Here is a 24,434-nt window from a genome sequence, read left to right as displayed (position 1 = left end):
AAGGATTTAACACATTTTATTGTCAACCATACATTATTACAATCAAAGCAACAATGTCAAAAACATAAAAAATAACAAGTATTAAGCAATTATAAATATATCTTGCACAATGACATCGAATAACCTGGTTAAAAAAATGATATTTATTGTTTAGGATATGAACTAGCTGTCTTAAATCATTTTAACTGCATGCATGCACAGCTTAAATATGGTTACAGTTAGTGTAAAAGAAAAACACTAGCAGATGTTTGAGTATTTGTTGTCAAGGTCTACGTTTCGAAGAAAAATGTGTTTCGAATACCGGGAATATACTTTTTACTCCTGAGATTTTTTTGGTTTTCGAAAAGTGCTTTAAATTTACTCGCGGATTATTAGCAACAATTTTACTTTTCGTTGGGAACTATATCTAGTGGTTTGAATATACCACGAAAATCACGAAATTTTGTATGCAACGAAAAATAGTTCTTTCAACATAAATGCTTCCACTCATCCCTGTCTCGTCACGTAGACTAATCTAATGCTCCCGACATAATGGTGCGACTCCATCGGTTACCACGTACCTTGGTCAAGAAAATATTTGGTTTCACAATTTAAAGCTTAGAATATTTTGAGATTACCGCTTGATTTGTAGTGTCCCAAAAATAACACTTTTAACGGAAAGATAATTATCAAAACGTTTTTCATCTTATGTTTTACGTTACTATAAAAGTGTGCTTATATACAAATATTTTTTCACGACGGTTGTCTCCTATGGTCAAACTTTCAGATTGAAATGATATAATATAGACCTGAAAGGAGTGTAGTGATACACTATATGCACTTGTTAATGGAATTGCATTTCTTCATAACTCAATTAAAGTTACCAAGATGCAAGCATACATTTAAAATGGCATGGTTAAATCATTACTATTTTCACCAAGTCCGTCGTAGCTTGTTTTGGTGGGTGAATAATTATCCTATTATTACTTCTCCGTCTAAGAATCAGGCAAAATGTGTATAAAGTGTGGCACATGAAGAAAAAAATATTTTATTGCATTATCCAAGTATTTATATCCCATAAACTCAAGAAATTACTATCAAAGTGTTTGTAAAATTTGCTATAGGTCAAATTTAGTTGAAATACACGGAGGAAAAATGGCGGGAAAATTGTCCCGAACTTTTTCCTTATATAAGCAGTCAGAAAAAATATCTACGTCACCAATGCTTCAGGATAAATTTGAATAGCCTTTCAGTTGTTTTCTAGATGTATATGTGTGAGGCAAAAAAAAAGACCATTTTGAGAAGTGATGTGCCACCCATTGCCTGATTCTTAAACAGAATGGTACTTAAGTGCCAAACGGTATCAATGGACACTCGTTTTTTTTTTCAATGATGAAACCGTTTTATTTGTTTGACCAACATGTTTTGATAGAGACATGCACATTTAAAGCCCTAAATAAAACACATATAATATTTCAAGGTTTCCAATGTCTAAGCATATACAAAACCAATTAATTTTCCGAAAAACGACTACTTATATTTCGAGGTATTATGTTTAAAAGCATGTACAATACCAATTAATTTAAAATGACATGTACACAATAGTACAAAAGAAAATGCAGTCGGTCATATCTCATAGTGTACTGATGTTCCAAAGCTCTTGAAGGAAAATTCAAGTATGACTCGCTGTATCAGAATTCTCCTAGGGCGTCAAGCGGAAATGACGTCATATCACAGAGGCATCTATCAGTGTATTTCACGTGTTGAATTTGAGGATTACTTTCATCAGACTTTATCCCCAGAACACAATGTTGTTGAGATACAGCCTCCATGGCTTGCAATGTGTCTTTATCACATGTCTTCATTCGCATTCGGAAACGCCTGTATATTTTGGTGACGTCATTATACCTGCAGTGTTATCGACATTCTTAATGCAACCTTCAAAATGACCGGTTTTACCCTGAAGAATAAAGTAAAATAATGATAGATATGATTATATTGTTAACAGTAATATCAGCATTTAAGATCACGTCATTAATAAAAAATCAACTGGTTTTTCATTCATTGTAATTCTGTACATTTGGTTTTAAAGGTTAATGGTGACCTATACACAGGTTTGACTCAAATGACATGCACCAATGAATGACGGGTGCAGAATTTCAGATAAGCTGGGGGTAGATAGAATTTAAGGCATGGCGAAGAAAGGCGTTAATATTCTGAAAGGTGGATTTTGCGAAAAATCAGGATCTCATGCATGATAATTATTTTGTTGGTTTCATTGCAATTTTTGCACGTCAATTTAAGTAGGTGGTCGTGCGCCTGGTACGCCTTCCCTTGGATCCGCGCATGAAAGTTCTATGACTGCAATGCTTATGATTACCAAAGTGGTCCATGCATAGGTTTTACAGTAGTTTTAAACTTCATCTATTTTAAGTATGGGATTGAAACGTACATATATGTCACTTTAACGAGTTCCATTGATTCCACTTTTATCTAACTTATTCTGACATTTTGACACAAAAATTAAATTCATATTTCAATTAACGAATATAAGAAGACTTCAGCGTAATATACGATTAGTTTCAAAAGTAAATTTATAGTACTTTAAATGACTTGGTATATATAAAAGTTAAATTGGCTAGATTTATAGGGACCATATTCAAACTTAATTTGACGAAACGTGTCACAATATGACAAGTGATAGCTAAAGAAACTGCCACGTCAATGTGCCCGAAGCCTTCCTTTGGAGTGTGTACTAAAGGTGTGTTCAACCAAGGACTTGCTTGACATGACACTTGTAAACCGATGTCATGTGAAGATGACCATGAGCTAACATATATATAAAAAACTATACTGAAGTTAAACGAATTTCAATCTGGCTACGATGCTTTTTTTTTCAATTAAAGGAATTGAAAGAAAGTCAGTATGTTTTAGAAAACACACCATGTGTGATATATTTCCCTTACACAATACAATTTCACAGTTGTTATATTCGTCGATAAAACCATACCGAAATTCCCAATTATTATACATGGGTATTAATGGAGTAAGAACATAACAATGGGCACATTCTTTCCGTGTTTTGCTTATTATTTTCCTGACCTTATGAGTAGACCTTTACAATCAACTTGAAGGTATATTTGAGCAAAATATCATTGCTTATTGTATTTTTGTCTGACTCACTGATTGCTTAAATTTCAAAACATATAATAAGACTGAAAGGGTGTTCCGGGCAAATTGGCAAAATAAGGAACACCTTGAGCTACTAAAAGTTCCCAAAATCATAAACATGCGTTAAGTTTCACCAATTGTGGAGCATGACAGAACTCTCGTTTCCAAATCAGTGACTTGCAGTATAGTTTTTTAAAGTAGATCGTTTTCTTTAGAATTTCGCCACCGTTTTGAGAAATAAGACTAGCAGTAAAAGTATTTCGTACCTCAAAACTATCCACAAAATCAACATCAACAGGATCAATTCCTCCTAATGTCATCGATGTGAAACCTATGGCATCGCATTCTACACGGTAGTTTTGGAAGTAATGTTTACCGTCGATCGTCAAACGCCCCCTTTTTCTTTTACGCCGAAAAACGATCTAAAATAGAAAGAATTTCCAAATTTAAAAACAAATCCGAAATGTTTTATAATTTTTATATTAATATGTTTCCTCGTTGTCGTTATCGAATTTTGAAGACATTTGGAAAGAAATGTAATCTGTGTCTCATATGAAAACTTGCACCATGATATCAAAATTCAATATTATATAAAAACATATTTTCTCCCAAAAGGCGATGGGATGTAAGGGTATTTCAGTTTCATTAAAGTAGAAACATGAAATGGACAGCAAACAGGCAATATGACTTTAATATAAATAAATGTATTCCTATTCAGCAAAACCGGTCAACAAAGTATAAAACAAATGAGACAAGTATGTTTTCTTTTACTGCTAATAGCTACATGTACAGGGACGTATCCACAAATATATAGAAGGGGTGGGTTTCCGTCCAGAAATTTAAAAAGTGGGTGGGGGTTCTAGGCTATTATTTGCTCATTTGCTCAAAACTGAAAAAAATGCCTACAAAAGGGATTCCATCGATCCCCATGAACCCCCTGAATCCGCCATGCGCTGGGCTGTATTTGAAATAGAACTATTGATTACAAACCTTGTGCCATTCGCCATCGTCAACTTTAGCACCTGCTACTGTAAGAATAGCCTCTAAACGTCTACATTTAATATGATATGTCAGGTACCCGGATGCAATCTCAACACCAACAAATTCCTTGTTGTTTTTATTGTTCAGATAGAACAGGACGCCATGCAGAGAAGTTGTTTTGAATTCAAAACTTAATGAGTGCCTGAAATATTTACGAACTTTTACTATACACCGAAACCTGTCTAAACCAATCCCTTTTGGACCGGTTTAGACCGTTGGACAGTTAATAATGGTTAAAACACTTTCAAACTGCTAAAAAGGGCATGCATTTTAAATTGTACGGTTTAGACCGGTATCCGGATTGTTCAGTGTTCCGTTGTAGTTACTACAGACGCCCAGCAGTTATCAAGGTCGTGGTTCTTCTTCATGACCTATTAGTCAATAAACGTGAAATTATGATGTTTAGAAATTTTGATTCTGATTACTTTAATATGATTGATTGATTGTTGTATCTTAATGCCGTTTCGGCGACAAGTAATTACTTTGATAAGCTACATGTACTATACCGCACCGATGAAAAGGTCTTATATTCGATATTGTTAAAGTACTCAGGAGTTCAAGCGGCTAGAAAGTTCCTATGTGATACTCGCTTCAATTAAATGATGGTAACAATAGTCTGTGTCATTTTTGATTGGAAAATTATTTCAATTCTCTCAGATGAAAATTACTAGGTCTATTACACAATAATACAGATAAAATAATTACGCAATTTTAAAGTCGATACTTGTACCAAAATGCCCATTGGTAGTGATATTTTCGTTAAACTCACCCATTTCCGAAAGGTTTCTGTAAGTTGTCAATTCTCACTCTGCTCTTCTCTAATGATTCTATGTAGGCACCTTTAGGGCTTAGTATGTTTATCGCAGACTGAAAATGTACAAAACATTACGAATAATTCTTAATTTTGAAATAGCCTACACAATCAACGTAACCGTAGTCATTACAATTCTCGTAAAATCTGTAATAAATGTTGTTTTTTAGTTCATCAATGCACATTTTTGATAACAAAAACTTGGTAACGACGAAATGCTTCAAAACAATTTTTTGACATCATAATCGGATTTGACGAATTGGGAACTGTAACGTATACATGTACGTCATACTATAATATTTCATAATAAAGTGAAAATGAGAAGAATGATTGCGAAAAATAATTAATTTAGATATAGCATATTTCATTATCATATTATCTACCAAACACGACATACTGACAAGTTTTACTAAATGACATACAGCGCGGATTAGGTTGCAGAGGCTGTTAGACCTTTTATTATTCGTTCTTACAGTCGTGACGCTCTGCGCTAAATGCGTAACAGTTTGCATCGCAACACAGCCGTTGTTTCGGAGTTTGGTTCAATCATAAGGGCTTTCTCCTTTAATCAGATATGTAGTCCGACAAGCATATTGACATGAACTTTCGTACTTATGTACGAGACAGGCTGCACATTTGATAGCGGGAACAAGCCCTGTGGTTCTGCTAGTGACTGAACTTCACATGAATATTTTTATTTTGCAAAATAAGGACCTCCATAACATGTAGGCAATTATGCCTCCAAATACAAACTGGTTGCATGAAATCTTTCATGGTTTTAAATCAGTGTCAAACAAGGTCAAAAAAGAAGAGTGCATGTACCAGTGAATCCAGTTTACCTGAGTTCATACATGTACATATATGTGCTGAAGGATGAATTCGCCTTGAATCTTTAAACGAGATTCATAGTGCATTTAACTGATATAAACATATTCACCTAGCCAGACCTGTTTGTTACAGATTCTGATCAAGCATGTTTTAGGGTTCAGTTAATTTTGTCTGCAAGCAAATGTGTTGACTCGAAATATCACATTAACCATAAATACAAGCATTTGTTTTCTAAATAGTGTAATATAATGATTTTAAAGTCTTTACTCCAAATTGGATACAAGACATACCCAATAACGTTCACCTACGCGATATCTATATGTATGTACAAAAGCGCAAACATTTTGTAAGATTTGACGGATATTATACTCGTACATGTATCAAAGCCCGTTAAGATGCATGCATTGACAGACACAGTACGATAAGAATAGACAGTGACGCTTTTTTATTACAAAAAAGTGACTTGCGAAAAATAATTTGGAGGAGAGTGTAGATAAAATTATTTGCAGAAGTGCTTTTGGAACTCTCTGGTATTTACATATGCTTATCCTTATACTGTTCGCTGGCTAAAACAAGGTTGAACATAATAGAAACTCGTATTTTGGCATGTTTAGTGCTGTATAGAATATATTAAAGTTGAACTTTGATTTTTTGTTTAAGCCCTAATGAATTGATTAATGCCGGTTTTGATCCCCTGCAGTGTATGGAATTCGCACGTGGAGGGTACTACAGAAATTCACAGATTTGTGACAAAGAGACTAAGCAGTTTAAATAATTTAAACTTTATAAACTTATATTACTACATAAACGTCATGAAACGGCAATTCTTCTCGATGTTGACGTTAATTCAACAATATTTATAATTCTGACATAGATGTGAAATAGTTCACTTTCATAGACTCTGTGATGACACAGCAGTATAGTTGAAAGCCCTTTCTTTGTTTATACTGATTAACTGACTAAACGCGTTGGTCTTTAGAAGGAGTTACAGCTGACAAGCCACTGTTGAATTTGTAATATCTGTAAAAATCTCTGTTAAAATGAAAATGTTTAAGATCAAAATACTTCAGGTGCTATGTCACCGCAGGGGGTTGAATTCAAGCTTTGATTTTGGACTATTTAGTTCGCGATATCCGTCAAAGTCATGCATTCTGCAAATAGAGCATTGAATCTAACATATTTCAAGTTGTGAAAAAATAAAGTCTTAAACTCATTTAAATATCACCGTTTTGAAAGCGCTTTTTTAAATGTACGCACTCGTTATTCTTAGAATAAACTATTTTCAACCAACCGTTTTCTTTTTTAAAAACAATCTATAAGATAGTTTCATGTACGTGTATTTATTATTTTTAGTCATGTTCAAGGAAGGAACTCCATTCATGAAAAAGGTGAGCATTGAGTGTGCAATAGTAAAAAAACGGAAGTCTTATAACCGCTAAAATTCATAAGCAAACAAGACTTTCGTTCATAATTTTCTATTAAGCAAATCAATTCTTAGTCAGGGTATCAGTACAAATGTACTATGTTTCAAGAAATTTCGTCATACATTTATTCCGTCTTCAACTGCACCATTACGTCACTTCCTTTTGTCTCGTGACACAGTTTATAAAAGTTACAACCTGCATTCTTTTTCATGAGAATTGCACCGTCCGTGACATACTTGAATCCATCAAACAGAGTTCGCGTTTATGTTCAGATAACATAGTACACTTAGACGTATATGAATGGTCTTAAGGCCTTAAGAGATTGAAAGAGCCTGTTCAGCAAAGTCGTGATAATTTGAAGTGCAAAGCATCTTAGCTGATCATGAAGTAAAAATTAGCACGCGAAATATAAGGATATAATAAAAAGATATAACCGTGTCTGTCAGACGATGACACAGAAAGTTAGAAATTCATTTATTCAACCAATACAGGTCAAATCGGGGCGGATTCAGAAATTTATAACAAAGGTGAGGGTTCCGATTTAAAAGTTCTTAAAGAGGGGATGTCCAGGCAATCATTTTGGGACAATATTGTTACCACGTTTCGAAATTCATCAAACGTTTCAATCACAAAGGGGTCATGATCGGTATTCCCCGGAATTTCACCCCGATGCGCCACTGCTCATTGTATACGAGTAGAAGTAAATCATGAATAATATGTATTGTGAATCACCTGCCCAATCATTGCGTCATATTTCATTGTCTAGAACATAAGAATGAAAAGGAGTTGCATGCGTGTTAAATAAATGAAATAAAAATGAATGAATAAAGTCGGTCGTTGCAAATATATTTTCTGTCAAATTTCAAATGTAGTCAGTGCCGAGCTTAATTATCATTGAAAAATGAAGGTATAACAACAGAAATGTAAAGAATACACCAATTTCCCAAATTTTGAGCGTTACAAGGCCCAATAACTCAGAAAGAAAAAAAACAATTAGAATAATTACGACAAATTACTACATGTACCAAAAAGTAATTGAAATATCCAACATATCTATCCTAAATATCGTACGACTTTTTTGCACAGACACGGACAACGGATTACCATTATTCCTCTTTAAAAAGTAGGGCGAATTAAATAAACTTGAATATCTTCTACTTTGATTTTTATACATGATCCATAAATAAAATAATAAAAAAAAGACTGTAAATCAAAACCTTATTATTGGTGGACATGCATTTGTACATGTTCATTCACGTACACATACATGAGAAATTTGAGTTAGTTAATATTCAACCAATACCCAGCTTATCTATTATTACATTTAATGCAATTTTGGCATAAAAAGGGTGTTGTTGTTTCTGCTACCAACACCACATGCTTTTTATTTGTTTGTCAAATTGCAATGTAAAACTATCAATCAAGAATTGATTCAAGCATATATCGAAACCCACAAAATTCTTTTTTGAACTTATCCTATATATATTGTACATGAAATTGGCACTTTGTAAGAATTATCTTTCTTGATTTAGTTGATTCCAGAGGGAGGGGAACGTATGGTACATGATTGTACATTTCCCCAAATATAGATCTGTATGTATAAAAGACTAATAACCTAAAACATACAGCGTATGTACGTCTTAAAACAACGTTGTTTTTTTTGCACCATGAACCATCTCTTCCATTGGAAGTATCTAAATCGGAAATGGATTGATTCATAAAAGGGCATCGATAAAAACGATGTTTTTTTTTTAATTTTTTAATTTTATTGGGCCGATATTGACTGATAATTGGTCAAGGGTGATTTATTTTGTAAATGTTCGAATGGTCACTCAGGAATTTATCGTATTTTTCACATCCAATAGAATTAGTCCAATTTAGACCGTGAAAATGCAACTTCAGCAGTACGCTATATACGTCTCAAAGAATTATATTAACAGAAAATTGGGGACCAATTTTTGATCTCAGGATAGAAGAGTCAATTCTCGTTCCATGTCTTACTTAACCAAATGCGCTTAATATCCATTTAAAACCAAGCCTGCCTTCTACAAATGCTCTTATAAAATATAGCCAATTTTAAACTATGAGTCCAACGTAATGACTGTAAGATAATTCAATTTTAATGTAGGCCTTGTAAGCGTGAAACCTGAATGATTCGCAATAAACGATAATCCCAAATTTTGGCCCATATCTTCTGATCTTAACGTTTTTAGTTGTGGAGAAGTCGTTTGCGAACAAATGTTGAGGTTTTCTATCCTTTCATCGCCAAATTTAATGCAACCAAATTTGTGATGTCTCCATTCAGGACGTCTACATTCAAAATGGTCGTTTAATCTCAAGTGGTTTATTGATTTTCGGAAAAGCAACCACAACTGGGTTACCTGGTAAATGAGTCATGTATGTTTTTATCGTATGATACCTCCAAATTTTCGTCAAGGACAAAATACTTCAAACAATAAAATACCTACAAATTTAAAAAAAAATGTTGGTTTCTGTCTTTCGGGCAAACTCTCTTTCTCATGCTTATTATTAATAGCAAAATTAGCTAAATCTTTGCTCGGCCTTATCTCTTGTATAGACTACTCATTGCGAAATGAAATGACTTAATGTCCTAAGCAATGTTTACACACTGTCGTACCCGGAAGACTTCTAAATAGGCCATTGCACTGGTTGACGCAGACACTGTGTTTTCATCACGGTGAATAATTTTATATAAATACCTTAACACTTGAAACATTAATTTATAAGAAGAAGCGAATCCAAGTAATACAAAAGAAGGATCAATGTAAAAAAAAATAAAAAGGGAGTTCCAAGCTTAGCCTACTATTTCCTCATTTTCTCCAAAATTGTGCCAAATAGTCCATCCTCGTCTTTTTTATTTTTTATAAACAACTGATATCAGCGTATAAATGCAACATTGATCTTTTTACCTTGCAATACAGAATCCTGATACTTCACGTACCTACTTCCTGCATTAACCATTTAAGGGCTTAGAGGCATTAGTATAAAACTCTCTGGTAATTTCAGGCGATAAACGCACAAGTTAAGATACAGTACCCGGAAAACTCGGACACGTTTCTAACTTAAATTTTTTTGACGATAGCAAATGTAAACCACTTAAGATGTTTGAGTAACCTCTTTTTCATATTATTTCAAATTCGTTAATCGCAGTCTTTAAGTGTCAGTCCCTGTAAGAATCAGGCAGTAGGTGAAAATGGTATGACAAAAAAACTCATCATTTTGGTAGTGTAATTTGACCACCAGAATCAAGGATAACAGACAAGATTTTCCATATCATGCTGGACCATTGAGTTACAATGTCATTGTAATGCACTGAAATTTGCCATTTCAAATGCAGATAACTCTGTCAAAACCCTATTTTTTCTAAGATTCTATTGGAAAAATTCTGAGTAAAGCCATTGATGCAGAAATCAAATACTGGTCTTTTCGAATAGAGAAAACATCTTTGAATGATATTTTATTGTCAGATCACTGGGGTTTTGACATACATGTTTCTGATTTTCCCATTTTGCCTAATTCTTACAAACACATACACGTAATGTCAAGTGTACAATTTTAATGATAACTACTATAACGCAAATATAAAATTGAAAAAAAGACGTCTTTACAAGTTGCGTATTTTGATCATAGCTTGTGAACGTATATTTAAATACAATCATATTTAAATCGAATTTTGATATTACCTTTTTGAATTAAATGTTTCAAAATATATTCCACAGTTTCTTAAAGAAAATAAAAATCTATATTTGATTGCATATATTATTATCAATTTAATCGATGTATTTTTACTTCAGAGAGAAAATTATTGTTAAATATTGAAAAGTCGTAGGACAGTAGACAAATTTTACATTACTTACTCAAACTAAAGCAATATCGGATGATTTTTTTAATTTCTTTAATGTGTTATAATTGTAGGTAAGGTTTTAGTTGGCTAGACAAAATATACTTTTCAGCGACGTACATGTAAAAGAAAGAAAAAAATAAAAATAAAAATGCGAAACAGACAAAAATCGAGACAAAAACGATGGCGTTTTACGCAAACAATTTTCTGAATATGTTAATACGTGCTTACACAAGTTAATACAATTTTGCATCATGATTGTATTCCTGCATACTTTGGTTATCTGAGGTCAACTATAATGATACGCACAAGAAATACCTTTCGGAAAAAAAAAATCCACGGAGGCTCATTAGAAATTTGGGTTTCAATCTTTACCAATGAGACCGAACCCTAGAATTGGAAATGAAAACACCTACATAGTAACAAATTAAAATAAAACACTTCTAACAGAGAACGACAAATGAATGAAATTAAAAGAATCAGAATAAATATTCTCCAACTTTAAAATTCAATTAAGTATCGACATAAATTACTACATCTAAGAGTGCAGTCTCAAACAAATACGCAATATATTAACAATTTAAAACGTATTTTATGCACATTTTATATGCGTATGTAGTTGATCAGCAAAATATATTATAGGGTCATCTCCATTTTATTCTATATATTTTGAAACACAAATAGTCATAGGTGTCCGTAATGAGGACACACATTATCGATAACGTTGTTTGAAGTGTTGCAAATATATGAAGATTAAGATTAAATTTTGATTGTTTTTTTTTTGTTTTGTTTATTACGATTTTAATACATCAGCACTCCTTCCTGGCTATCCTTTAACTTCGATCATGACTACTTTTTATTACCTTACGGTCTGATTATATTGTGAAACAATAACCTCGTAATCATTAAAGCTTTGATAGCAAGACATCGTTTTAGTATCCCGCTTTGTTTAAATTAATAGGTTAAAAATCAAATTTACGTCAACATCATCTCGTTTTCTCAAAAAAAAAAAAAAAAAAAAAAAAGAAAGCAACTTCATTCGCCAAACGTCGGTACGAAGTCGTCAAAAAACGAAACATTAAAAAGGCTACAATCTCTGATCGTGCATCCTTCACAATTAATTACAGCTCGCCATTCTCCTTTTAGATCTCAACTTTACTTAAAAAGTGTTTTTTTTTTATTTGCTAAAACAAAAAACAAAACAAAACAAAAAACAGCTTTAATGTCTACTTCTTTGATATTTTCGTCCTTTTTATAGTGGTTTGATTTCAATCTAATGTAGTTTGTTTCTATTCCAATCCAACAATTTAGTTTTCATACTTAAAAAAAAACAAAAACAAATACAAACCCCCCCCCCAAAAAAAAAAAAAAAAAAAAAAAAAAAATTTTTTACCTTTGGTAATAGCTACTTTCCTTATGAACAGATGCAGATTAGAATGCACTTACATTCGCTTAGAGGCATAAATTATAGAAATAAAGGATTAAACATTTCAAAATTAAATAGAAAGAGATAAAGCAAACCTAACTTTTTGTCACTTACCTGGCATTTTTGGTGGATCGTCATCCCTTTTATCTCTTCCACTAATATCAAAATTAATGTAAAAAATTCTACGAAGTTCGCCGACAGCTTCATAGTAGAAGTATTCAAATAATGTTGACTTAAAATCAGCAAAAGCAGCACCCTCGATATTATAAGTTCAAGACTTTAACCTCCAGCGTACTCCTTGGTTTGATATTGCCGCGCTACCTTGTATATATACACGTTCTAATTTTTTTCTCGGCGGAGTAATACCTATGCGGACAATTTTATGAATGAAATTATTTCATAGGTTGTAAAATTCCAGCACGTGGTTAAAAATCAATAATATGATTTAATTGCAGGTGAAAATAACGTAAACAAAATCCGATGATGCGTATACGGACATGGAATGTCAACAAACTAAATTAACACTGTATAGAGATAAAAGTTATATTCTCACTTAGAGAGATACACATATTTGGGAAAAACAAAAAATAGCTGTCGTGATCCTCCCACGCAGGATGTTGTATCATATATATATTTTATTTGTGTCATTTCCTTACCGTTTGTCGATTTGTATGTCAATGTACTGTATTTCAAATTTTACCAATTGCAAAGTAAGAAGATAAAGTTATAACGACAGATTGTCGCACCTGGATTTAAATTTCGTCTTATATCATAGTACATATTACGTTTAAAGTTCAAAGGTATTTGGTCTTTAAAACATTATAACGTTTTAACTCGATAGGAAAATTGATCACCTTGCAATGTCAAATATGAAATATAAACAGATAGATACAGTGTATAACTGGTTTCAATCATTTATTTTAAATAACAATACCATATAAGTATATTTAGATAAAGATAGTGTGATTTAAAAAAGTTTCTGAAATTTGATCAAAGAGCACAAGATTACTTGAGACATTTCCAATGATTACATTATTGTATACTGGATTGACAGCTCTTGGAAAAAGAAAACGTTATTGTGATAGAATAAATATTCAGCATAAAATCATTTCTGTTGCATCAATTATACCTTAAATATGATTGGTATACAAGCATATAACATTGTTTTTAACACAGACCGTATTACGTAAAACATGTGACATTCTAAACACTCATTCTTGAGAGATCAGAAAATGGACAGTTCAAAGTTTGATCATATCAAAATTTGTTTACAATCACATGAACTGTTTCTGCAAACGAAAATTGTATCATACAATATCAACAACATCATCATAATCACTGTCATGAAAGTTTCCATCCGGAATCATCAATTTCATATTACAATGACCATGTTTGACAAGCATCCACACAATGCTTGTTAATAAAATTACGTATTAAAAAGACAAGTACGTGTATATACATCATTTGTTTCATTTCCTGACAATATCCTTTTACAACTAAAATTCGGCATGAAAGAGAGTAATCGCGATTTTACAAAACACGATTGTACGCCTGAGTATACTAATTTAACTTGTAGGAGTCATTCAACTTTCATTCGACATGACGTTGTGACTTTCCAATTGATAGACGAGTGGGGACTTTTATATTAACGTCCAATAGTAAAACAATTGTATAAATTTAACAAAATATTTGCGGAAACAATGCATATCTTGGGTTGACAAATTTATCACACAGTCAGATACATAGGATGAAAATTAAGAAACTAATACACACACTTGTCAGGAAACCAATGATTTTTAAAACTTTTGAACACCTTTTGGGGATGGTATTGAAATCTCCACAAGAGACCATAGCCGAAGGAATAGTAAGGACACTGATACAATATAAAATGCAGATTGTTTCAGCAGGTTTGACACCAAAGAAACTAGAATCTTGAATCAGACACACACGAGTTTTCATCATATTCACGCCTGCAGACAAGAAAATAGAAATTAGGGAACATAACCTGCGAACTTAACTCACTAAAGGATATCCCCGCTCCCCATCGCAAAAACTATAGGTAAAACTATAAAAAATGTTGTCAAACGAGGAGTTCATGTCGTTTAAAACCCATGATATGACATACACAAATCAAGCTTCTGACAAAATATCAAGTGACTTTGATAGGAACTTGCAGCGATTACTGTCACAAAATGGTGCAGACGATCGAACAAAAAAATACGGGCGGACAACATGTTTACTGTGTACATGTATCTCCTGCTTTCAAATCAATGGGGTATAAATAGGTATAAACAATGCTTCATTCATTGTTTGTTACAAATTTCCCAAAATGATATGAATATCATCATCTGATGCAATATTTAGTCATGTGGTATCATTGCAAGATTATCAAGATATGTCCTGGGCATCATAAAATTGGTATTTTGTTATTCTTTGGACCACATTATTGTGGTTACATCTGTATCTGTAATGAGATAAACATTTTTGTTAAGAGAAGACATCTTCTATCTATAAGATTTACATACATTTTTTCATTATTTGTTTTTCATACGTTGACGTTTGCTATGGGGTGATTTATTGGCACAACGATTTTTGTTTATCTGTATTTAATTATCATCTTTTTTCAGATTTCCTTTTAATAAATTCACAAGTTATACACAAGTAAAACTGCTATATACGTGTTGTACTTTAATGTAGTTCAGCATGAATCAACCGAACTAACATCGAAGTGAACATTTACTCTTTTGTGGGAGATGTGCGTTTTTCACATATTCAACATACATTGCAATCGATATGATTTTGTTTTGAGAATATGCTTGTATTAGACTGCCTCATATTTCAAATGTGGAGCAAGATAAATGTGCAGTGAAACCTGTCTTAACTGAACCCTAATTAATCTGAAAGCCTGCCTAAACAAGACATCTTTTAACCCCTTTTTACATTAATTATCGAAATACTTTGTACTTGGGTGAACCGAATACCAAAAAGGGGTTTGGCTGACACAGGTTTTAATGTTGCAATATCTCCTTTCTACATGAGATGACAAATTACATTGAAGTTAAGTTAGAAATATAAAGCTTGACTACATATTATATATGAACTGCGAGTCATTGCCCTGCATTTTCAACGGTTACTGTAAAGTTTGCGTAAGAAAGTACGTGTGTTGTTACATTCTACAGATACTTTCAGAGATACCTTAGTATAATCTTTTTCGTCTACTTTCCGTCTTGACTTTTTATGAGGAATGCGACGGGTGTTTCTAGAAAAGCATAGGACGCTTACCCTACCGGTGCACCTGGTCCATGCTCCCAGTGTTTAGTTGAGTCCGAGTTGCTCATTTACTTTTGTTACTTTGTATGTGTTATTTTAGTTACTTTATGTTCTTTGTCGTGTTTTTCTGTTTTCCATGTCTAGTCTTTTTCCCTGGATTACGTTCTTTTGATTTCCGTTAGAATCTTGGTTCCTTTGATGACTTTTCCAGGTAATGACGATTATACGAATATTGCAACTTCAAAACCAGATGAAGTAGAAACTGCAATAATAAAAAGCTATATACAATAATATATAATAATTTGTTATGTAAATATACTGTAAATCGATTTTACTGATTAGGTTATTGTTATCCCTCTCAGATTAAGACGTAAGTTTGTTTTTACAAAGTATATCATAATCTTGAGAAACCACGATTAAACTCGACACGTTAAACAGTGAAAACGAGCGAAAATCCCTGGACAATACACAAACTGGGAACACAAAATTAGTACAAAAACAAATCGTACAACCAGAAAAAAAAACAAACAAACAAAACAAAACAAAACATGCAAAACAAACAAAAAAAAGTGTGCATTGAATAATAGAATGAACCCATAAAAAAACTGAGCACTTCCTGCTTTTTGGAAAGCTCAACGCAAAGGCAGACGGTCGTTTCTCTTACTTTTTACTTATCAGACAGGGCTTTCTAAATCCCCGGGCGTTTTTCAAATCATACGTCGTTTGACAATCGAATAACGTCGCGAAAAATCATTCACTTTTTGAAGACTTTGCAAGATTCTTGCATTTTCTCAGAGGGCTGGTTGCAGAATCTAGAGTGTCTAATCAAATAGTTCATAATTTTAATTAAGGAGATAGACCTAGGGTAATGGAAAGAACTCTTGTAATCAGGGATATGTTTGTATCATATTCAATATCACCAAAGCTTCTCACGTTTTCATTTGAAATAGATTGAAATCTGTTCACGTTGATGATGCTTACATGAGATTGATGTAAAATGCTGAATACAAACTGTTTAATTATGTGTAAAGGTTGTGTATCGAACCCTTTGAAAACGAAGCCTGTATAAATGTGTTTTGGTTTTCCTTGTTTTGATTTTTTCGACCAGTTTCTATAGTTTGAATGTTTTTTTTTTATTGTAACTTGTTTCAATCATTTTGTTTACTGACGTTTGAGCTTTTGATATTTTCTAATTGATGATAATATCTTATTTCCCTCTCAAACTACAAATGTCTGATATAAATACGATATAAAGCAGTCGTTGTTTTTGCAAATTTTTGTTATAATATTCAACTTAAATCGAAATGCGAGATGAAAAGGTCAAAGGGAACATTGAAATCAAGCGTCAGTTATAGCGGTAATCAAAAGAATGTAATCCAGGGACAAAGACCAGACATGGAAAACAGACATATACAACAAAGAACATATAGTAACTAAAATCATACATACAAAGTAACAAAAGCAAATAAGCAACTCGGACTCCACTAAAAACTGGGAGCATGGACCAGGTGCACCGGTAGGGTAAGCGTCCTCTGCTTTTTTAGAAACACCCACCGAGTTGCTCATAAAAAGTCAAGTCAAGATAGAATTGATTAACGTCTTATTAGACCATTCACTCTACCAACATTTACTTTGCTTGAGGTATCTACCATTATGTACAGCGTTTAGAATGAAATCTTAAGCTTGGCGTTAGTCGGTAATTTATGTGGCCACACCATATGCACACAGTTTTTGTAAATAAAAAATACAAAAAACTGAGAAGTTTACTATTAAAGGATACAGTAGTTGCAAGCAGAGGGGATGGCTTTGTACCAAAATCGATTAATTTGAAAAGTACAATTGTTCATGGAGAATGTCAAAGCTAAAAGATATTGAAGCTTGCATCATTATACCTCGAACATTCATTTAAACGAAGAATATCCGAGTAAAGAAAAAGAAATTGCGAGAAATAATTGTAAAGTACCATTATTTGGGTTATATCAGTTGATTACATGTTATGAAAAAGTCTGACGAACAGGAATAATTTACTGTATTCTGTGTGACATAATATAGGTTTGGTTATTTTAGTGGTTTATGCCATTCATAACATTTCGTATGGCATCATTTTACAACATGAAAGCGGAATAAGACTTTGCATATAAGGATATAACAATATTTAATAGCATAAGGAGCTCAATTTAGAAAACAAACATCCGCTATCATACATGACGTCAAGGCTTCACATGCGTAACATACCAAGATTAAGGATGATGAATTTTCAATAGGTCAACACACGAATTTTCTGTACTTCTTCTTGTGTATTATTACTTTCATCTTGAACTTGATGGGTCTTTCCCACAAAGTGAGAGACTTATTTTCTATACGCTGTATTCGTGAATTTCCTTGATTTCAATCGTATTTAGTTCTTTTTCATTTTCAGTTATTTATTGCTCGTTTCTTCCGTACTGTCTTGACTACTGATATTACCAATTTGGACCCTTGGCAATTGTATATGTTGATATATACCAGAAAAAAACTAAATTTATTTAAAGCGGGAGGTAAAGCGCCTTTTAAAACCTGTTTGATAGTCAATGATTTCTATTTATTGCCTGTGTTTTATCAGTTTGGTAATTTTGTTATAACCCTTAATACAAAAAAAAAAAAAAAAAAAAATTCTCACCTCTCTTTTGATTTTGAAATTGAATATGATACAAACATATCCCTGAATTTATGAGTTATGTCCCTTACCATAGGTCTACCTCCTTAAACAATGTGTTCTGTTTGCCAAGGTTCAAAATATTAAAGAATTTAAAATGCAAAAATACTTTACCAAATTCTAATTCAGACAGGTTTTTGGATTAGTCAGGGTTAAATTTAGTCAGGCTTCACTGTATTTATAATGACACAAATATAGACATACAACTAGATGTTACACATACAATGTCCTCCTCTCATATTCATACACATATCTTTTTTTATATTTGCATAAATATAATGAAAACCCACATTTGAAAAGAAAAATAAAACATGCTTAATAGCTCACATATGTTAACAACTTCCTTTGGTATTAACATTCATGGTCTTTAACAAATAGGTTAGAAGCTTAATTAAAATCAATTTTACTGCTACCAATGGCACAATACTTAAAAAAAGGCACCAGTCATCCCACAATATGTAATAACCCAATAAAATCTTAAAATAACTAGAGTATTTTATGATCTCAAATTGATTACACCGTGAAATATAGGGACAAAACTATTACATGAGAAAAGTTTTATACTAGAGTATATATAGACAAATTATTTGGTTGACAAGTCATGTTAACGAACATAGATTTTTTGTGATTTTGAACTGTCGAATTCTTAATTTTAGCAATGTAACAACCTGCATCTGTAACTCTATAATAAAATTTAAATTTGATTGTCGAAATGACATATAAGAAACCGAAAACCTGTCTAAACTAGACACTTTTGAAGTCCCTCCGAATCAGTGTGAATGTATTTGAACATGAGAAATATTGAACTCCTCTTTAAACCGAACTCATCAGTATCTTACATTCCAAAATGATCTGGTTTAAGCAGGTTTCACTGTATTAAATATGAAGTCCATTGAAAAAACAATACGTATAATGGGGCGTAACATGGGTTATACGGGTAGATTCAGTTGCAAAAATCGATGTATATATGTCACAAATTGCACATACTTAGTGATAATCAGGAGATCCAATATAATTGAAAATTATCAATTCTATAACCACAAGATATGGACGATGTTCATGTTATCTTACATCATATAGATATTGTGCATATAAAAATATAAGATGCACTTCTGCTCCTTCCTTGTAATTAAGTATGGCACTATCCGTTATCATATGTGCATGTACAAGTATGCATGTCCTTTATTCCGAAGTAGTTTTTTTAGTTGTTGCTTTTCAGAGTGTAGTGTTGCCATGACGTATGAAATATATGAGTTAGTGGCTGTCATTCTTCGTGTATATAAATAAAATGGTTTAAATTTCTTCTGTGTTTCACATCCTTATCCTAATACCTATTTAGATATCCCAAGTAAATTTTATACGAAGCCGTCTCAATTTTCTTTATTAAGATAAATCAAAACTCTGACTTGTAACAGTTAGTTTTCAACGTTACCTATTTTTGATTCTTTCTTCTAGTATTTGATTTTACAGGAAACAGAATCTAAAAAATACAAACTAAAATACCGAAAAAAATGTATCACAAGAAGGAACATTTTGCTCAAGTAAAAATTGTAACAGTAAAGCTTATGATAGATTGCATTTTCAAGTAAGTTCTTTGGTTCTGTCAGGATTGAAAATACCAGATTTACTACATAGTGCTAACAATTCTTTCAACTTATACCGGAACTCTTATGGCCATTATGGAAGCAGAAGGTTTAGATAGCAAATAAACCTAGTTTAACACAACAACTGTATAAATTTTAAATGCATGAACCAAGTCAGGAAAAAAGCGAATAAAGTCGTTTTTAATCCTTGAATCCTTCAATCATTTAAGAAATAAATCCGGAAACTCCATTTTATCATTGTTTTACCACGAGCTGGTCAGATATGTCGCACTGTTTTACAACGGGCTGGTCAGATATGTTGTATTGTTTTACCACGGGCTGGTCGGATATGTCTTATTGTTTTACCACGGGCTGGTCGGATATGTCTTATTGTTTTACCACGGGCTGGTCGGATATGTCTTATTGTTTTACCACGGGCTGGTCGGATATGTCTTATTGTTTTACCACGAGCTGGTCAGATATGTCGCACTGTTTTACAACGGGCTGGTCAGATATGTTGTATTGTTTTACCACGGGCTGGTCGGATATGTCTTATTGTTTTACCACGGGCTGGTCGGATATGTCGCACTGTTTTACAACGGGCTGGTCAGATATGTTGTATTGTTTTACCACGGGCTGGTCGGATATGTCTTATTGTTTTACCACGGGCTGGTCGGATATGTCTTATTGTTTTACCACGAGCTGGTCAGATATGTCGCACTGTTTTACAACGGGCTGGTCAGATATGTTGTATTGTTTTACCACGGGCTGGTCGGATATGTCTTATTGTTTTACCACGGGCTGGTCGGATATGTCTTATTGTTTTACCACGAGCTGGTCAGATATGTCGCACTGTTTTACAACGGGCTGGTCAGATATGTTGTATTGTTTTACCACGGGCTGGTCGGATATGTCTTATTGTTTTACCACGGGCTGGTCGGATATGTCTTATTGTTTTACCACGGGCTGGTCGGATATGTTGTATTGTTTTACCACGGGCTGGTCGGATATGTTGTATTGTTTTACCACGGGCTGGTCGGATATGTCTTATTGTTTTACCACGGGCTGGTCGGATATGTCTTATTGTTTTACCACGGGCTGGTCGGATATGTCTTATTGTTTTACCACGGGCTGGTCGGATATGTCTTATTGTTTTACCACGGGCTGGTCGGATATGTCTTATTGTTTTACCACGGGCTGGTCGGATATGTCTTATTGTTTTACCACGGGCTGGTCGGATATGTCTTATTGTTTTACCACGGGCTGGTCGGATATGTCTTATTGTTTTACCACGGGCTGGTCGGATATGTCTTATTGTTTTACCACGGGCTGGTCGGATATGTCTTATTGTTTTACCACGGGCTGGTCGGATATGTCTTATTGTTTTACCACGGGCTGGTCGGATATGTCTTATTGTTTTACCACGGGCTGGTCGGATATGTCTTATTGTTTTACCACGGGCTGGTCGGATATGTCGTATTGTTTTACCACGGGCTGGTCGGATATGTTGCATTGTTTTACCACGGGCTGGTCGGATATGTCTTATTGTTTTACCACGGGCTGGTCGGATATGTTGTATTGTTTTACCACGGGCTGGTCGGATATGTCTTATTGTTTTACCACGGGCTGGTCGGATATGTCTTATTGTTTTACCACGGGCTGGTCGGATATGTCTTATTGTTTTACCACGGGCTGGTCGGATATGTCTTATTGTTTTACCACGGGCTGGTCGGATATGTCTTATTGTTTTACCACGGGCTGGTCGGATATGTCTTATTGTTTTACCACGGGCTGGTCGGATATGTCTTGTTTTACCACGGGCTGGTCGGATATGTCTTATTGTTTTACCACGGGCTGGTCGGATATGTTGTATTGTTTTACCACGGGCTGGTCGGATATGTCTTATTGTTTTACCACGGGCTGGTCGGATATGTCTTATTGTTTTACCACGGGCTGGTCGGATATGTTGTATTGTTTTACCACGGGCTGGTCGGATATGTCTTATTGTTTTACCACGGGCTGGTCGGATATGTTGTATTGTTTTACCACGGGCTGGTCGGATATGTCTTATTGTTTTACCACGGGCTGGTCGGATATGTCTTATTGTTTTACCACGGGCTGGTCGGATATGTCTTATTGTTTTACCACGGGCTGGTCGGATATGTCTTATTGTTTTACCACGGGCTGGTCGGATATGTCTTATTGTTTTACCACGGGCTGGTCGGATATGTCTTATTGTTTTACCACGGGCTGGTCGGATATGTCTTATTGTTTTACCACGGGCTGGTCGGATATGTCGTATTGTTTTACCACGGGCTGGTCGGATATGTCTTATTGTTTTACCACGGGCTGGTCGGATATGTCTTATTGTTTTACCACGGGCTGGTCGGATATGTTGTATTGTTTTACCACGGGCTGGTCGGATATGTCTTATTGTTTTACCACGGGCTGGTCGGATATGTTGTATTGTTTTACCACGGGCTGGTCGGATATGTTGTATTGTTTTACCACGGGCTGGTCGGATATGTCTTATTGTTTTACCACGGGCTGGTCGGATATGTCTTATTGTTTTACCACGGGCTGGTCGGATATGTCTTATTGTTTTACCACGGGCTGGTCGGATATGTCTTATTGTTTTACCACGGGCTGGTCGGATATGTCTTATTGTTTTACCACGGGCTGGTCGGATATGTCTTATTGTTTTACCACGGGCTGGTCGGATATGTTGTATTGTTTTACCACGGGCTGGTCAGATATGTCTTATTGTTTTACCACGGGCTGGTCGGATATGTCTTATTGTTTTACCACGGGCTGGTCGGATATGTCTTATTGTTTTACCACGGGGTGGTCGGATATGTCTTATTGTTTTACCACGGGCTGGTCAGATATGTCTTATTGTTTTACCACGGGCTGGTCGGATATGTCTTATTGTTTTACCACGGGCTGGTCGGATATGTCTTATTGTTTTACCACGGGCTGGTCGGATATGTCTTATTGTTTTACCACGAGCTGGTCAGATATGTCGCACTGTTTTACAACGGGCTGGTCAGATATGTTGTATTGTTTTACCACGGGCTGGTCGGATATGTCTTATTGTTTTACCACGGGGTGGTCGGATATGTCTTATTGTTTTACCACGGGGTGGTCGGATATGTCTTATTGTTTTACCACGGGGTGGTCGGATATGTCTTATTGTTTTACCACGGGGTGGTCGGATATGTCTTATTGTTTTACCACGGGGTGGTCGGATATGTCTTATTGTTTTACCACGGGGTGGTCGGATATGTCGCATTGTTTTACCACGGGCTGGTCGGATATGTTGTATTGTTTTACCACGGGCTGGTCGGATATGTTGTATTGTTTTACCACGGGCTGGTCGGATATGTTGTATTGTTTTACCACGGGCTGGTCGGATATGTCTTATTGTTTTACCACGGGCTGGTCGGATATGTCTTATTGTTTTACCACGGGCTGGTCGGATATGTCGCACTGTTTTACCACGGGCTGGTCGGATATGTCGCACTGTTTTACCACGGGCTGGTCGGATATGTCGCACTGTTTTACCACGGGCTGGTCGGATATGTCTTATTGTTTTACCACGGGCTGGTCGGATATGTCGCATTGTTTTACCCTGCGCGATCGCTAGCGGTTAAACGACGACATAAAAAGGTCCGTGGTAAAACAATGATAAAATGGTGTTTCCGTTATTTATTTCGATTCTTATAGGACTACTTGCTTCATATTTTTAAACAGATGCACGAAATGTTGGTCATGCGTTTATCACTTTTTTTTTACCATGGGTGTGCTCTAAAGAACTTGAAGCACGTCATATTAGAATATCCCGTTTTATGATGATAATTTTAGATATTTTGCTACTACCTGTATTTGACGGGGGCTATAATTTGAACTTGCTTTCTCAAATGGACAATTAAGTAAATTACATAAGGCGTATACTTTTTGTAGGTATGTTTAAAAAAAATCTTGATTCGCTGGACTTGAAATGATTAAAGTGCAAATATGTAGAATTTCTAGCTTTTTAAATAATTTCAAAATGAATTTACTTTATAATCATCCCTTTTTAGACGTATAAAGACAGTACGAGTTAATTGACGTAAATGATTTTTTTTAATTCTTTGTTGCAAATGGCAACTTTTTGTATGTTTAGTTTTTTAACCTTAGGAACTTTCAACAAAAAATGATTGATCGGTAAGTGACAAGAAATATTTTAAACTTACCAAATATTGACATAAGAGAAAAAGGTACGTACTATGTTATTTGTTCATTCATATCGCTCTGTTTGTATTTGTAATTGTTTCTATGGTGCATTTTTTGCATATCAAATTA

General features: G+C 34.2%; 1 protein-coding gene across 1 annotated transcript; it reads right to left on the bottom strand.

The window, feature by feature from the left end:
- LOC148617086 (laminin subunit alpha-4-like) lies at positions 1-13,128 on the bottom strand. The gene is made up of 5 exons (XM_088584403.1): positions 12,657-13,128; positions 4,961-5,058; positions 4,141-4,333; positions 3,417-3,572; positions 1-1,939 (listed from the first exon to the last, which is right to left on the bottom strand). Exons 1-5 carry the CDS (start codon positions 12,747-12,749, stop codon positions 1,841-1,843), a joined length of 639 nt encoding a protein of 212 aa, XP_088440529.1. The 5' UTR covers positions 12,750-13,128; the 3' UTR covers positions 1-1,840.
- Between the last annotated feature and the right edge of the window lie 11,306 nt (positions 13,129-24,434).

Source organism: Perna viridis, chromosome 5 (genome assembly GCF_037379345.1).
Source record: "Perna viridis isolate PV_CMFRI_1.1 ecotype Kerala chromosome 5, ASM3737934v1, whole genome shotgun sequence".
In the NCBI taxonomy this organism is placed as follows: Eukaryota; Metazoa; Mollusca; class Bivalvia; order Mytilida; family Mytilidae; genus Perna; species Perna viridis.
The sequence above is the reverse complement of the archived record's forward strand: the minus strand, read 5'-3'. Positions and strand labels throughout refer to the sequence as shown.

Bases quoted from the DNA above. Each gene is read 5' to 3' on its own strand.
- LOC148617086 (XM_088584403.1), bottom strand. From the start codon at position 12,749: ATGAAGCTGTCGGCGAACTTCGTAGAATTTTTTACATTAATTTTGATA. The intron at 5,059-12,656 runs GTAAGTGACAAA...GTACATTTTCAG, and splicing joins CGATCCACCAAAAATGCCAG to TCTGCGATAAACATACTAAG. The intron at 4,334-4,960 runs GTGAGTTTAACG...TAAATATTTCAG, and splicing joins CAGAAACCTTTCGGAAATGG to GCACTCATTAAGTTTTGAAT.